The sequence below is a fragment of the Podarcis bocagei genome, assembly GCF_964188305.1.
Source record: "Podarcis bocagei genome assembly, chromosome: 7".
NCBI lineage: Eukaryota > Metazoa > Chordata > Lepidosauria > Squamata > Lacertidae > Podarcis > Podarcis bocagei.
In genome coordinates, this window is record NC_138132.1 from 19,086,195 (window position 1) to 19,103,673 (window position 17,479).

The following is a 17,479-nucleotide window of genomic DNA, read 5'->3' on the forward strand; positions in this document are numbered from 1 at the left end:
GTTTAATAATTTTTCTGCCTGCTGCAGCAATTGTAATATGCCATGCTAGATGCAGCACAATTTTAAATTGTATCTTTATTGCTTCTTTTATTTCTTGAATTGCGTTTTATTGTATTACAATTTTCATTTCGTAGGAACAGAATGTAGAGCAGTATCACAGCACTTCAAACTGTCTTCTCCCAAAGAATCCAAGGAACTCTAGTTTGTTAAGGATGCTGTGAGTTGGTAGGCAACCTCTGTTTCCTTCACAGATTCACTTTGATTGTGACTTCAAGCTGGGGATGATGTGAGCCCTAACATGCCATTTAGCATGGTACAGGAGGTCCGATGTGGGCTTCTCATCTTCCTGAGAATGAGGCCTAAGTCACCCTAGTAGCCCAACGATTCCTCTGAGTATCATATGAGGGGATCACAGAATCATCATCATCATCATCACTTTATTTGTACGCCGCCTTTCCATAGTTAAAACAATGCTCAACAATGGCCCTTGTGGTCTCTTCCAACTCTATGATTCTATGATTCTACGATTCAAGGCGGCTTACAACATGACAAGATTTACACAATTACCAACACAACAAAAGTCATAAACAATAAATAAAACACATCAAAAAGTACACAACCAAATGGAAAACAATTTCCACATAAATAATAAAATCTAGAACTAAGAATACAGCATTAATATGAATCACAATTTAAAATGACATAGATAAAAACAATTAAACAAAAAGAAAAGAAAACGTTACACACCTTGCGTATAAAGATGGACATTTGAGCTCCAGCACTGCATGTTAGTAGTAGGAGCTTTGTTAACCATGATTAATATGAACCAGGATTCCTTATTAACCCAAGTTTTAACCAAATTAAAAAACAACTAGAAACAGTGGTTTTGAGGCTCAGTTATTTCACATCTTGAATGACTAAATTGTACCATATAATCATAGAATTGCAGAGTTGGAAGGGTCATCTAGTCCAGCCTCCTGCAATGTAGGAATCTTTTGTCCAATGTGGGACTCGAACCCGCAACCCTGAGATTAAGTGTCTCATGCTCTACTGATGAAGAACAGAGCAAGTTCCGTGGGCATGAAGTGCTACCTGACTATTGGGAACAGAATGGAGTGCGCTGTAGAAAGGCCTGGACACCTGGCTAGAATGCTGAAGAGGAGCTTTCTACACTGCAATATTTTGTTGCAGTGCCTCCCTCCTCCCCCACTTTAGTATAAGTGATTTTATCTGCCAGGCCCCAGCAGCTTTGCTCTGTGGGCTTGAGGCAGCAAACATGTGTTTGCTGAAGGAGCCAGGAGAGAAGCAAACCACACAGCTCTCTTCCCCCCTGCATTGGATGATACCATCTCCCCACCAGTGGTGCCTGCAGAAATGTCTGCTCAGCACCCCCAAAGACTTCTGCTTTTGGTGCATGAAGGAGCGCGCAGCAGCACCCTGGCGCTGGGTGTTGGGAAACAGGCGCCTCATGCAAACTCTCCTGCAAGACAAATGTTGAGCCTATGAGGCCTGGCCTGTACTATTCTGCAGGAGGGGAATGGCGTATTTCAATTTTCCCATTCTTTTAGCTTTGGCTTTTTAAAATCTCCCTGCAAGTAGAGGTTTAGTATAGCAGGAAGATAGCTGAGCTCAAACCTTTCTCCTGAATGTGCTCCCCACCTCGTGTTTTCCCCAACAGCAGGCAGGAGTTACTGGTTTTCCTTTTCCCTTTTTTTTTTTTTTTTTTTTGCATGGGAGAACATTCAAAGACACTACCCCCATCCTGAAGCTTGAAGTCACACCTGCCAGAATTTTTCCTCCTTGTTCTCTTGCACGTGACAGGGTCTATTTTATGTAGGATCGGATAATCGTTATGTTGTGGGATGGCCACCTGTCATGGAAGCATTTCAGGGGGTTGCAAGAGATGGTCCTTGGGGGAGGGGCGGAGCAAGGTGGGTGCGGTCCTCCCCTTGTGTCACCTCTGAGGGGGATGACAAAATGCTATATGGCCCTCAACGTCTGTGAGAGACTCTGTGGCTTTGGCGTGCGCTGGCTTCCCGCTGCCAGCTTCCCCCTCAGCTGTAGGCAGACTCCTTGTTGCAAGGCATGCGATCTCTGCAAAAAAAGCTCAACAACTCTAGCTCCCCCCCCAAATATGAAATAAAATCAAACTATTTTTGCAGGCAAAAATAAAATAAAAAAGTCAATGTGTGCGTGGGGGGGGGGGTGACAAGAAATTTTCCACACCGGGTACCACCTAACCTTGCTACACCACTGCCTTGGGGGTCCCTTCCAATTCTATGATTGCTCTGTCCATTGAACCACACGGGCTATTTAGACTCAGGAACCCCGAGGGAGCTGGTTTTCTTTCGTGACTGGACTTAAGAGCTCCAGCGCTGATTGCGAGCAACCTCCTCCCTCAGTTTCCTGAGCTGGGGGTGCGTCATCGCCCGGGAATTCCATTGTCGAGATAGGGCCGGGATTTGTGGAAACCTCGCTGTGCAGTCCTGGGAAAGCTCAGCCATTGACTTCCCCACCTGTTGCGTTTTTCAAACCAGAACCTGCCGTACGGAGCCGGCCCAATTGTTAGGCAGGGTAAGGCGGCAGAAACTAGAGCGGTGGGCTGCAAAGTTCTGGAGGACCAAGCTCTGTGATGCACACAACCTGCCCTCTGCACTAGGGTTGAATCAATTTGTCAACTGCACTTTCTTATCTTCCCCGGTTTAGGTTCGTTTTGCCACATTTCTGTATGTTTCCAAACTCTTATTGGAAAAAAATGCAAGCAGATTATTAGTGTGCGTTTCTCCGAATGCACTCATATTTGCACAGCATTTTCCCCTAACAGCATACATGGAGGGAGCCCCACCAACCTGGGCCATAGTTGGAGTATTTGCTTTGCAAAACGTCCCAGGCTCAACCCCCGGTGTACTCGGGTAGGGCTGGGAATAACCCCCGTCTGAAATCCTGCAGAGCTGCTGTGTAGACAGTTCTGAGCTAGATGGACCACTGGTCTGACACAGGATCAGGCATTTCCTATGTTCGCCCAGGAAGCAAAACATATTGGGTCTCCCCTGCTACTACAGCTCTCAAGTGACTTTATATCTGCTTTTCAAAGCCCTGGTGAGAAGCCATTGGGACTTGAGAGACAGAAGTGTTTGATGTTTTGGTTTCAGTCCTGCATAATCCCAGCTCTCTCTGTACTCAGTTTCCATTCCTTCTGGGACCAGCCCTACTGTTTGGCAGGGTGAAGCGACTCAGCTCAGGCTGCAAATTGGGGTGGCCAAGTGCAAAAGAAAACAGAGTTCCTGTGCCTTGAACAGTCATGTAGAAAGGATTTCAATACCTGCTGAAATTCCTGGGGCAGGAAGCTTGTCCTCCTTGCTGCAAATCCTGCAGTACTTTTGGGGAGCACTGAACTTGTCCATCCTTCTTAGCTTATTATTGTCCTTTCTTTTAACCAATAGGGTTTAGATTTTTCTGCCTCTGGCACCAACATTCTTTCATTCCCAGAAAAGGGGAGGGATGGCAAATTCTTTGGAAACCTAACATTACTGGAAGTGGCAGCATTACTGAGGAGATCAGTCTCATGAGAGAAGCATGGCCCAGTCACTGCATTGTTTTAACTTCAAGCGTGTTGTTAAAAACTCTTTCATCTACTTGGGCTTTTAAAGCCAATTTACCCTAATAGGTTTGTTTTCTTTAGAGTTCCAAATGTGTGTGTGTGTGTCTCATCCTTGTTTTCTGATGGTTCTGTTTAGGTTGGCTTCTTTGATTGTTTTATTGTTGTATGTTGCCATGAGTTTAGGGAACTATGAATAATAATAATAATAAGTATTGTTATTATTAATCATTCCCCCATTCCTGTAAGGAGCTCAGAGTTCCCCCATGTGCTCCAGCAGACATTTTGCATGGACTGGGGAACCTTTGGCCCTCCCAGATGTTGCTGAGCTACAGTTGCCATCTTCCTTGACCAGTGGCCCTGCTGACTGGCGCTGATGGGAGCTGGAGCTCGCAAGATCCTCTTCCCTTGATTCCCAAACCCTGATCCTTTGCTTGTACACTTTCCCCCCACGCTTGCAGGAGGCGCTGTCAGTCGTAAGCGAGGACCAGTCCATATTCGACCCATCCTTTGGCACCCCGCACCTCCTGAAGACAGAGCTGCCCTCGGTGGACAACTACGGTGGCAAGGAGGGCATCGGTCTGGAGGAGCCCCAGTGGCAAGCCCAGGCCAACAGCAGAGGCCATGTGGTGAAGCAGGAGAATGAGCAGGTCAACTGCTCCAGCAGGTCAGTGGCACTTCTTTGAGCTGGCTAGCGGAAATCTCCCTTCCTCCCAGCAGCCATCGTCAAGCTTGAAGGGCTAATTTTCTTGTAATCATGTGGCTGCTTAAGGCCCAGGAACCAGCTGACAGGGACTGCATACACGCCATCCAGTCAAAGCATGCTCTCCCCAAAAGAATCCTGGGAGTTGTAGTTTGTTAAGGGTCCTGGGAATTATAGCTCTGTGAGTTTCCAGGATTCTTTGGAGGTGCTTTAAATGTGTGTTGTATATGCAGCCTAGCATTCCCTGCCTCTACAGCTCGCCTAACCCAGATCTCTGCATTCTTTCTATCTGAGGTGGCCGCTTTTTCTTTCTATTTTGCTCAGAACTCGCTGCTGTCCCTTTAAGAGCAGACTGCTTACAGGGACATAAAGAGCAGGCGCCGAGAGGCGGTCCTTTTACCTCCATATTGCCTGCCCGTTTCTTGCAAACCAGGCTGCTGTTTAAAGCGCAAAGAGCAAACCAGGCTTTATTATTATTGTTATTCCTGGTCAGTTGGCAACCCTTCTGAAGCTCTTGGGCTTGCAAAGATCTGATGCACAGAGGCAGGGCAGGCCATTGGTGGCTGGTGCCCACTGGGACTGGCAGAGTGAGCGGCAGTGAGGCCAGCGATAGGCAGATCTAACCAGGACCTGGGAGACCAGGGTTCAAATCCCCACTCAACCATGGCCCTGTATCTCAGCCGAACCCACCTCACAGGATTAAATGAGGAGGCCAGGGAGCCAGGGTACACGCCACTCTGAACACCTTGAGGGAAAGGGTAGAATACAAATGCAATGAATACATATAAATATTCTTCTTAACGGACCATGCTGCAGTGAGGATGGGGTGATTCCCTACCCTGCTGCAGAGCCTGGGCCTTTTAGACCAACTTTACTGGCTGCAGGACGTATCTTCCCCTGGAGCTTGTGGCTGCTCTCAAACCCACAGGAAACAACTCACTTCCCCTTCAGCCAAGCAGTTTATATTAGGCGAATTTGCATCAACCAACGGGCATCTGGTGCAAAAGAGGTTAGCGTAGTTCAGGGCTTCCCAACTTCTTTCTAAAGGAGGCTGAACCTCAGCTCAAGCCCTGCTCAAAAGGAAGGTGAACTCGAGGGAGGGACGCAGCTACAATTCCCAGAGTGGCTTAACAACCACCCCTCTTCGCAAGGAATGCTGGGAATTGTAGCTCTGTGAGGGGGACAGGAGACTCCTAACAATTCTCAGCAGCTACTAGACAAACTACAGCTCCCAGAATTCTCTGGGTGTGAAGTCGCCACTGTTTGAAATGGTATCATAGTGCTTTTAATTGATGGTGTGGATGTTGGCCCAAGATGCCACAGCCACCACAGAAAAAGCCATGCTCAGGAGGAGGAGGCAGCACATGAAGAAGGGCCTCAGAGGATGGCTGGTTTCTGCCTCTGTCATTGGTGCACATAGAGACCTATAAGCTCAGCTAACTAGCCAGGCGAGAGGCCTTGTGCCTTATCTTGTGCTAGGAGCAGCTTTAGTCCCAAAACATTCCTAAGTGTCTACATTTGACAAGGAGGTGTGCTCTGCTCAAATGTCCCAACCCCCTCAGGTAGAAAGGAATGCAAAGAGACCACCTGCAGAGGGGGCTGCTTAGAGAGAGAGTCCGCTGTTTCCTTGCCTAATGAATATGTAATGAAGGAAAGACCATACATGGTATAATTCGTATTGTGTTGTAACTTTAGATTGGAGGAAGTTTATGCATATGTATTGCTTTAATAGATAACAGCTTTGTATATTACGAAGGCCCCACCTTTTCAGGGCTTTGCTCAGCTTTTGGAGAGTGATATCACTGAGCTATTATTGCTAGCAATAAACACTCTTTGTTTTCTCACCGCTGTGTGGAGATTTCAACAATAATAATAATAATAATAATAATAATAATAATAATAATAACTTATTATTTATACCCCGTCCATCTGGCTGGACTTTCCCAGCCACTCTGTGTGGCTTCCAACAAAATATTAAAATACCGTAATGCATCAAACATTAAAAGCTTCCCTAAACAGGGCTGCCTTCAGATGTCTTCTAAAAGTCTGGTAGTTGTTGTTCTCTTTGACATCTGGTGGGAGGGCGTTCCACAGGGAGGGTGCCACTACCGAGAAGGCCCTCTGCCTGGTTCCCTGTAACTTGGCTTCTCGCAGTGAGGGAACCGCCAGAAGGCCCTCGGCGCTGGACCTCAGTGTCCGGGTAGAACGATGGAGGTGGAGACACTCCTTCAGATATACTGGACTGAGGCCGTTTAGGGCTTTAAAGGTCAACACCAACACTGAATTGTGCTCGAAAACGTACTGGGAGCCAATGTATGTCTTTCAAGACTGGTGTTATGTGATCTTGGTGGCCGCTCCTAGTCACCAGTCTAGCTGCCACGTTCTGGATTAGTTGTAGTTTCCAGGACACCTTCAAAGGTAGTCCCATGTAGAGCGCATTGCAGTAGTCCAAGCGGGAGAGAACCAGAGCCTCAAACGTTGATTTTTGCTATATCATCACCTGCGAAATGCTGGGAGAGCGCCGTTCAGTTGTGGCAAGTTTTCAGACCTCAGTGAGCACGTTGTCCACAAAGTCTCCTCTCCCTCTCTTCTCCACCAGCAGGCAATCGCCCGTGGACTGCAGTGTGACACGGAGGGGCAAATCAGGGGGAGCAGTTGACCCGTCCCAGGTATCCTATCCAGCAGGATACAACAACCAGCGCAGCAGCCCACCTGTTAACCCCCCCAGCGAGGAGAAGAGGGTCATTGTCCCAGCAGGTCAGTATATGGGGGCTTTCTGGCATCTCCCCGCCCTTCTCCCCGACTTCTGGTTCACACGCTATGCTGAACTCAGCTACAAGCTCTCTCTACACATGTACAAGGGTGTGTGTGAAATAGTGTGTGCTTGTTGGTTTCTGCAGCTGAGCTTTTGTGTGCACAGACTGTACACTTGTTGAATGTAATGTGCGAATACCCCTGCTGGCTTCTTGTATTGGGGAACAGCCTTTTCTTCCAGTAATGGCTGGTTTCCCAGGCTGTTATTCCACCTGCTGTGGGCAACTACCAAATCCCATTTGTAACCTGTACTCTTGACACAAGGGATGGTGACCAAATCACTTCATTTAGAACAAACTCTAACACATGTAAAGCCCACTAGAAACCTAAATTCTTTCAGCAGCTTCAGAGCCTAGCCGCTAGAACTCCTGAGCTTTTGTGTAAAACCAGAACTACACTAGAAAGTAAGGGGTGGCAGTGGTGGATGACTGTTCAGTTAGAAGTGACAGGAAATCACACATCGCATGCTCAGAGACACAATCATCTTACATATTCCCGGTCTGAGCTCTAAACTTCAAAATAGGTCAAGAAAGGCCTATGGATGGTGTAATGTTAAGAAATTCCAGGACATGTTTTATGCGAACCATTTCACCAAACGTAAGAGCACCCCGCAGAACCCATTACCGTAGGGTTGCCATAATTCAGAAAGAGAAAACCCAGACAGAAAAGTTGTTGATTCTGTTTCGCAAAATCGCAAAGAAATGAGGTTTCAGAGGTATTTCCCCCCAGAAATCGCTGATATCGCCACTTCCAATATGGGTTGCACCATGCATTTAAAGCACATGACTCCCCCCTCAAAGTACGCTGGGAACTGTAGCTTGTTAAGGGTGCCAGGAATTGTAGCACTATGAGTGGTAAATTACAGTTCCCAGGATATTTTAAAGCATGCGCCTTTGATGTATGGTGTGTACTCAGAGGTAGCCTCACTATCATATTGCCCCAAAGTATCCTGGGAACTAGAGTTTGCTAAGCGTGCTGGGAATTAGCTCTGTGAGGTGTGAAGTACAGTTCCCAGGGGCCTGCAGAGAGTGTTCTGCCCAAGGAACATCCAAAACCTGGAGCCAACATTGTACCCAGACACCTGTATCTCTCCAACAGACCCTGGCGTGTGGACCCACGAACACGTCCGCCAGTGGCTTGACTGGGCAGTGAAGGAGTATGACCTCATCGACGTTGAAACCGGCCTCTTCCAGCATGTGGACGGCAAGGAGCTGTGCAAACTTGGCAAGGAAGGTTTCCTGCGGCTCACTACACCATACAACGCCGACGTGTTGCTGTCTCACCTCAATTACCTGCGCCAGAGTAAGGCCATTGACAGGCTTGGGGTGGCAAAACTCAGTTTTCAGATAGAGGCTGCGTGTGGAACGGGGGCGTTGAACAATAGCCACTTCTAAAAATTGCTTTCTGCTCCCTCATGGGGAGCTGGTTATCTGAACCATGCAACACTATCAGGAGAATTGCATGACAAATCTGTGGCAAAATTGCGGTGCTGGACAGTAGGAGTATTCATTTCCTCCAAAAACGCCTTGCATGTAGAGCATTAGCCGCTCAGGGAACCTGCTTCCATGACACAAAACTTTCCATGTGTGGGGTGGTTTCAAAGAAGGGATACGCATTCAAATGAAAGATCCTCCGCTTCCAGTCTGAAGCAGTGGAAGAATCCTATCATGCTTGACACATGCCTTATGCAAAGTCAGGTTTTTGATCCATCTAGGTTTTTCTTTTCTAGCCCTGCTCCCTGAGACCATGGCACAGTGACAGAGCATGTGCAAGGTCGTAGTTTTGTCCCCCAAGCTCGCCTCTTTGCAGGGGATGGAGAAGAACTAAGAACATCAGAATATGTCAAAGGCCCATCTAGCCCAGCCAGCAGCCTGTTCTCACTGTGGCCAACCACATACCTATGGGAAGCTCAAAAGTAGGAGCTGAGCATAATAGCTACCTCCCCATCTATGATTCCTAGCAACTGATATTCAAGAGTATACTGCTAGCAACCATGGAAGTAGAACATATCCAATGTGGAATTTGAGACCCTGGACTTAGAGGCCTAGTGGGAAGCAGATTCCTTAGCTCAGGCATAGGCAAACTCGGCCCTCCAGATGTTTTGGGACTACAACTCCCATCATCCCTGACCTGGTCCTGTTAGTTAGGGATGATGGGAATTGTAGTCCCAAAACATCTGGAGGGCCAAGTTTGCCTATGCCTGCCTTAGCTCTTGAACTAGCTTGGAAAGTATTCTATTATTCTTACTGCAACTATGATTACCCTGTGATAACAGCAAACGAAACCTCAATCTGTGACTGGGCAATGACCACCGCAGCCCCTCCTGCCCTCTAATAACTCTCCTGCATTTCTCTCTCCTCCACCCAGGCAGCCCCACTTTTACGTATCCGCCTGCGCCGGTCATTACTCAGCAGACCCCGCCCCCGCCACCCCCGAGGGCCCAAGTCAAATCCGGTAAGTTGCCAGCAAAGGTAATGGCAAGATTGGGACGTGGGGCTGGGATAGGACCCGCGTCTCACAGATCTCACATGAAAGCAAAGTTGTGGTGCTTGAGAGTGAGCCACAGAGTCAGGGGAGGTCTGGCTATAGACCCAATCTGGCAATCCTCAGCTTCCGTAGTAGTCATTATCGATATCCCCCGTTCTCTCACATTTTACAGAGAATCATTGATGCCAGCCTGCTGCAGGCTGGTGTTTCTCAGTGTTTCATTCCCAACTTTTCCCATATCCAAACTACTGTGTTTTAAAAAGAAGAAAAGAATTGCAGCTCCAGCCTCTCCAGGTGCAAAACACCACTGAGGCTCTTCAGAGCTACTGCACCTTTAGTTAGAAGCTTCCTCCTTGTAGCTTTTGCCACTAATTGCTTCCTGTTGAAAGCGGCGAAGTGTTAGGGATTGCCCCTTAATTTGTCATGTCTCTGCATGGAGGGGGGGAGAGCGCATATATATTTGGTTGTTACACAGTATTGCAAGCATGATGAACATGGACAAAATACACCGCCATTTCCCATTTTACAAGACGGGGGTCTTTGAATCATCTGTGAACTGTGTCTTTCCTCCCTGAAATAGCACCTCTGTTTAATTCAGGCCCATTTTCTCTCTCTTGGTACAGAGTCTGCATATGAAGAAATACGGCGCAACAGCTGGGGCAGCGGCTCCATCAGCACAACTTCCAAAGGTACTAGTTAGTCATTCCCAGAATAAAAGCTGGGAAGGCTGTTAGTTTAAAGCAGAGTCCCTTGGCCAGCGGAAGGATGAGTAGTACGTGCTGCATACTCTATATTGCTTTATTTACAGTTCAAAGCTGTTATATTACAGAAAGACATCTTGCCTCTGCCGGAGCAGAAAATGCACCCTCTCTCCTCAACAGCTCGGAGAGAATCACACAGTGAAAAACAGGAAACCAGTGTACGTCACATCCAGCTTCCCTTTCCCGTGAGAAACTCCAACAGTACAGACTGTGGAATGTAAACACCTGTCTCGTGACAAGCCCTTTCGCTGCACAGTGGAGGAAAGCAGAAACCAACATCCTCCCCCTTTCTGTGAACATCACTGGGCAGCGTGTTCGTACAATATCAGTACAAACCCAACTTCTGCACATAGGTACAGTGTTGATCCCTTGATATAATCTTGGACAATACATCAGCAGGAATTTCATTACCTGGCATATAGGACACCGTTACGAGTCCCTTCTGAATACAATCCCTAGCATGCTGCAACTTTAATTGCAAGTGCTTTGTGCTTTGCTTACAACCTTCAGACTTCAGCAAAGCCAAGCATGCTTTGTTGTCCTGGTAAACCTGGATTGGACATTTGACAGGAATTTTCATATCTTTGCACAATTGTACTAACCATTCAAAATCCTTAAGTGAATAAGACAGTGCCTTCAGTTCAGCTTCACAAGTACTTAAGCTAACTGTTGTTTGCTTCTTGCATGACCAATCAAACAGACCCTGATTGTACATGTAGCAAACTCCAGACGTACTTTTCCTGTCTGTAGTGTCACTTCCAAAACTTGCATCTGCAAATATCTCAAGACCACCAGACTTCTGATTCTTAAGTCTCAGTCTGTAATGCATAGTGCCTTTCAAATACCGCGCTATGCGTTTCAGAGCTTTCCAATCCTTGACACTAGGATTGTTGACTTGTCTGCTTAGCAAATTACAGCTAACAGCAATGTCTGGTCTTGAACATCTGGCAATGAAGTTTAGCTTGCCTAGCACACTTCTGTACAGTGTAGTGTCAGAAAATGCTTCTTCAGTGTCTTCTACCTGATAACCTGTTGTCATCGGTGTGTCTACAGGGTTAGCATCCATCAGGTTTAGTTTGCTTAACACATCAGCAATTTTCCGTGACTGGTGTACTAGAATGTTACCATCTTTATCTTTCTCTATTTCCAGAGATAGGTAGTTGTTTACCTCACCAAGATCTTTCATGTCAAAATGCTCTTTCAGTTGAGCTAGGGCGTTATTGTACATTGCGACATCTTTCCAAAAGAATAATAAATCATCAACATAAAACAAACAGTACAGTTTCTTTTGCCCCTCCTCTTTGACAAATACACATGGATCAGCTTTCCCTTGCTGAAAACCTAGAGAAAACAATACTTCAGTGAGTTTTGTGTGCCAACACCGTGCACTTTGTTTGAGACCATAAAGGGATTTCTTCAGAGCACAAACAAATCCCTGTTTTACCTGTACGCCACCAGGTGGAAGCATATAAAGTGATTCATCTAGAGATCCGTACAGAAAAGCTGTATTAATATCATGGTGACTAATGTGTAGATTTTCCTCTGCAGCTAGCTTGAGCATAAGCCTAATGCTCTCATATCTCACTGTGGGTGAGTAGGTCTCGTGATAGTCTTCACCTGGTACCTGTGCAAAACCTCTGGCTACCAATCTGGCTTTGTGTCTGACTATCTTGCCATTTTGATCTGTCTTCGCTTTGAAGACCCATTTGCTTCCAAGCAGTTTCATTCCTGGAACTACTGGAACTAGTTCCCATGTTTTGTTCCTTTCTAAGGAATCAAGCTCAGCCTTCATGGCATTTAACCATGGCTCAGCTTCCTTTGAATCCAAATCCTGGATTTCTTGGAAACTTGAAGGTTCATATACCTTCTTAGAGCTTTTAACAGCTGTTACTGCTAATGTAGCAAACTCATCAGCAAATCTCTTTGGAGGTTTGCCTTTTGTGGCTCTTTGTGACCTACGAATTAGCCTTAAGTCTTCAACACTCTCCTCTTCCTTCTTGGGAGAAAAACGACCTATTGTGAACAATGGTTCCTCCAATTCTTGATCAGAGCTTTCAGAGGGTCGCATAGAGGCTTTCGCACTCTTGAAATCCTCTGAATCACCCGATTCAGTTTCAGATTCAGACTCAGAACCTTCATCAGTGGGTGTGGGTTGTTGTGGTTGCTTTTGACTATCCTCAGTCTCATCACCGTCATCAGGATAACATTGGAAAATTCCCACATTCTCCCCCCACTTTGCATTGTACTCAACACTTCTCGTGAGCTTAATTGTCTTAGAGTCAGTCATCATTATTCTGTAAGATCCTTTCTGATAACCTAGAAAGATACCATGCAATCCACGCTTGTCTAACTTGGAGTTTTGTGGTGAGTGAACCCACATGTCGGAACCAAAAATTTTCATGTGTTTGATGTATGGCTTCTTGCCAAACATCTTCTCATAGGGGGTACAACCAATCGCTGAAGATAACCTGCGATTGTAACTGTAAACAAAACACGAGAGAGCTTCGGCCCAATAACTCTCTGGAAGATTGGCATCATGCAGCAAGGTTTTTAACCCTTGAAGCAATGTCTGATTTGCCCGTTCCGCAAGTCCATTCTGCCATGGCGAGCGAGGACTAGACAAATCGTGTTGAATTCCTTTCTCAGTCAGAAAAGCTTCAAACTGCTGAGAAGTGAATTCTCCCCCGCGATCACTGAAAAGAGTCTTTATCTTCTTACCATGCACATTTTCCAACCAAGCACAGAATTCCTTGAACCTAGGAAAAGCCTCTGATTTTTGCTTGAGATTGTACACAAAAATATATCTAGAAAAAGCATCAATGAGAACCATGAAGTACCTATTTCCACCCAAAGAGGGCGCTAGTGGTCCAACCAAATCAGCATGAACAATCTGATATGGTTCTGTAGCTTGCCTACTAGACACCTTACCTTTCGCAGCCATTTTCACCTTGTTTGCTGCGCATGCTTTGCACTTCATGTGGTACCTGCAGGGTTTAATAGTCATACCTTCAACCAAGGCAGGCATTTTAGATACTGCCTCAAAATGCAAATGACCAAATTTTCTATGAAAATCATGAATACATTCTGCATGCAAACTTTTGTTAGAACCTGCAATGCAACAAGTGTCATCCTCTTCAACATCATCATAATACAAAACAAACAAACGATCAACATATTCAGCATGCAATACATAATCATTTTTCTTTGTGATGATGCACTTCTTGTTCTTGAAGGACACGTCAATGTTCCGCTCATTCAGCTGTCCAACACTGAGCAGATTATGTTTGGCGTCTGGCACGTAAAGCACATTCTGTATCGATAAGTCCAAACTGTGAAGAACAACAGTTCCGTAGCCTTTACTGGGAATAGTGTGGTCATCCGCCTGGTGAATCGCACCTTCCTGCGGTGTAAAAGACACAAACAGTCTCTTGTCGTTGCACATGTGGTGAGTTGCCGCTGAATCAACAACGAAGAAAGATCTAGACGTCTTCTGGACCTCTGCAACCTTTGGAGTGAAGCGTGAAACCATAGCCTTGTGCTGCGTTGTCCTAGACACCGGACCTTTGCCTTTGCCTCGGCCTTTTCCACGCGATGAGCTTTCGCTGCGCTGCTCTGTCTTGGCCCTGGGATATCTGCATTCCCTCTTCATATGGCCTAGACGTCCACACGAGTAGCATTTCACTGCCTTCAAAGCTTTGGCGCCATCTGGTGGTTCCACTGCACTAAGGGATGACGTCTGTGAAGACTCCCCCTTGCCCATGCAGCTAGCACCCCGGCGATCTGCTTCATTCTGGATCACGGCAGTTACAAAGTCCACTGTCAGCTGAGCGGTTGGCTGCACAGCAATCTGGGTTGCAACAGACTCCCAACCTGAACCCAAAGATTGTAGTATCATGAAGGAATACACAGCCTCTGGAAAGTTGAGTCCTCTCTGTTGCAGCTCATGCCTCAGATTTTGCATCTCCATCAGATGTAAACGCACATCTCCACCTTCAGCAAGAGCCATATTATGCAGCTTGTTAAAGTAAAACATAGTAGATCCAGCTTCTGTCCTTAAGTGAGCCTCTCTCAAAACGTCCCAAATTTCTCTGGCTGAGGTCTTATCACGCAATAGACAGAGCTCTTCTGGGGATACTATCAATGTAAGAGTTCCCCGTGCTTTGGAATCTTTAGTTTCCCATGCATCTGTAACTGGAACTGGGGGGGTTTCTGTAATTACCTCAAACAAACCCTCTTTCCGCAGAATTGCCTCTGCATACAAAACCCAGTCGGCGTAATTCTTCTTGTTGAGCTTAGGAATCCCACAAGCATCCTGAAGGGCCATCATGACTCTGGCATTAGCCTTCAGCGTCATATATGCTGCTTTAAATCTTGCTGCGTCACTGCTGCAGCTGCTTCATTCCAAAAGCGCACTTAAAAGTTACTTTCGATTTCCCCAGCATAGTAACTTGAGCCTGGGAGCCTTTTGCCTATTGCCGGCAAAACGGCTTTAAAAGTTCAAAGCCCAGCCATAAAGTCATTAACTAGAAGCTGGCAGGCTGCCCGGAGCAGTAGCACATACCTCATCAATCACTTTTACGCGCAGAGCAGATACCGTTCCGATCTGTCCCTCTGCATTCCGATCCTCTGCCGGCACTCTGATTCGACTTCTGGGCCCATAACCACGTGTTAGTTTAAAGCAGAGTCCCTTGGCCAGCGGAAGGATGAGTAGTACGTGCTGCATACTCTATATTGCTTTATTTACAGTTCAAAGCTGTTATATTACAGAAAGACATCTTGCCTCTGCCGGAGCAGAAAATGCACCCTCTCTCCTCAACAGCTCGGAGAGAATCACACAGTGAAAAACAGGAAACCAGTGTACGTCACATCCAGCTTCCCTTTCCCGTGAGAAACTCCAACAGTACAGACTGTGGAATGTAAACACCTGTCTCGTGACAAGCCCTTTCGCTGCACAGTGGAGGAAAGCAGAAACCAACATAGGCTGCATTTTTAATCTCTCTCCTCTGGTTGTGTTGATATGGGGCAGGGCCATAGCTCAGCGGTCCAGAACATCTGCTTCTAGTGCAGAAGGTCTCAGGTTCAATCCCTGGCATCTCCAGCTAGGGCTGGGAGAGACCCTCCTGCCTCCTGAATCCTGGAAAGCTGCTGCCAGCCAGTGTGGGCAATCCTGAGCTAGCTGGACCGGGGGGGGGGCAGGGTTGACAGCTCCCGGTTCTCCTAACCTGCTTGGCCAGAAATTAATCATTCTCAGTCTGCATGGACTGGATGGACAAAGCTACAGGTGCCCGATAGGCAGAGGACCCCTCCAGATGTCCTTTTTCCTGTGCACACATGATTATTTGTTCTCATGGAGCCAGAACACAGAGTCATTCAACAAAGCTAAAGAGTATGAGATTCAGGAGAATGAGAGAAGAAGCACACCCGTAATAATAAGAATAATTTATTATTTATACCCTGCCCATCTGGCTGTGATTCCCCAGCCACTCTGGGCAGCTCCCAACAGAACGTTAAAAACAGAATAAGAGATCAAACATTTAAAACTTCCCTAAACAGGGCTGCCTTCAGATGTCTTCTAAAAGTCAGATAGTTGTTTATTTCCTTGACATCTGAAGGGAGGGCATTCCACAGGGCAGGCGCTGCTACCCAAAAGACCCTGTGCCTGGTTCCTTGTAACTTCACTTCTCGCAGTGAGGCAACTACCAGAAGGCCCTCAGAGTTGGACCTCAGTGTCTGGGTAGAACACTGGGGGTGGAGATGCTCCTTCAGGTATACTGGGTTGAGGCTTTAAAGGTCAGCACCAACACTTTGAATTGTGCTCAGAAACGTACTGGGAGCCAATGTAGATCTCGGTGGCCACTCCCAGTCTAGCTGCCGCATTCTGGATTAGTTGTAGTTTCCGGGTCACCTTCAAAGGTAGCCCCACGTAGAGTGCATTGCAGTAGTCAAAGCGGGAGATAATTAGAGCATGCACTACTCTGTTGAGACACAGTCTGTGGGCAGGTAGGGTCTCAGCCTGCATACCAGATGGAGCTGGTAGACAGCTGCCCTGGACACGGAATTGACCTGCGCCTCCATGGACAGCTGTGAACATAATGTTAAACTACAGAACTTGCTTCCACAGCAAGCTTCCACCAAGCTACATCAACCTACGTTGCTTTTACAAGGTGATTAGACAAATTTATAGAAGTTAAGTGCATTGATGGTTACTCATCCTGATGGCTGTAGGATACCTTTTGAGATCAGTGTGCCCTTGAATACCAGCTGCCGGGAACGAAAGCAGGACAGAGCCATGGGACTCAGGCCCCTCTTGCAGACTGTCCATAGGCATCTGGTTGAACCCTGTGAGGAACAGGATGCCGGTCTAGGTGGGCCTTTGGCCTGATCCTGCCATGCTGTTCTTTTGTTCTTTTGACTTCAGTCAAGGGGAAATAGTTCTCAGCCCCAGTGAAATCAAATAATTGCATATGGACATCTTTTGTTTCTCTCTCTTAATGCTTCCCTTGCTGCCTTTCCATCTTCAAGGTTCTCCACCACAGATCCAGGGTGTCGGCAGGACTCCTGATTCAACACGCATTGCTCCAGGTACAGTTTTTCACCTTTCCTAGGAGGAGTTTGCACCCTTTCCTGCCTTGGGACTGCCACCCTTTTTTTATCAGCCTCTGTTCCTGTGCTTTTAACAACAGCATCATCTGCAACCCAGCAAGGGCTCCAGTGTATCTCCACCCTGTCAAAAGGATCACCTGCTGATTTCTGTAGATCAGGTTGTTAAAGGCAGAAGAGCAGATTAGGCTCCTCTTTTTCTGGTCAGTTGGCAACTATGCTTTCTAATGACGCCACACATTTCGTGATGTGGGGATGGCAAGCATATTCTTATAATGCTTTCAAACGAATATATTTAGCTTGCGCAGGTGGAAGGGGCAAAACAGGACTCTTATATCCACGGTGTTGAAGAGAAAATTTTGACAGGTGCACCTTGTCATGTCAGAGTTCTGAAGGGAAGGGAAAATGTGTACTAGCTAAAAATCTCTCTTCTGTATAAACAGAGGAGATAGATCATGGACTTCAACAGGTCACCCTAGCATCAATGGCATGCCTTTATTTAAATATACGTTCTTT

General features: G+C 46.6%; 1 protein-coding gene across 3 annotated transcripts in view; it reads left to right on the top strand.

The window, feature by feature from the left end:
* Positions 1-17,479, top strand: part of LOC308592242 (retroviral integration site protein Fli-1 homolog) — a 34,306-nt gene that overhangs the window by 13,799 nt on the left and 3,028 nt on the right. For 2 of the 3 annotated variants that reach the window (XM_081203551.1, XM_081203553.1), the window contains exons 2-7: positions 4,060-4,265; positions 6,901-7,058; positions 8,214-8,417; positions 9,483-9,569; positions 10,226-10,291; positions 16,886-16,945. In XM_081203551.1, coding sequence (XP_081059677.1) covers positions 4,060-4,265; positions 6,901-7,058; positions 8,214-8,417; positions 9,483-9,569; positions 10,226-10,291; positions 16,886-16,945 — 781 coding nt within the window. The remainder of the gene's footprint in view (positions 1-4,059; positions 4,266-6,900; positions 7,059-8,213; positions 8,418-9,482; positions 9,570-10,225; positions 10,292-16,885; positions 16,946-17,479) is intronic. The other variant, XM_081203552.1, reaches the window with a different exon arrangement.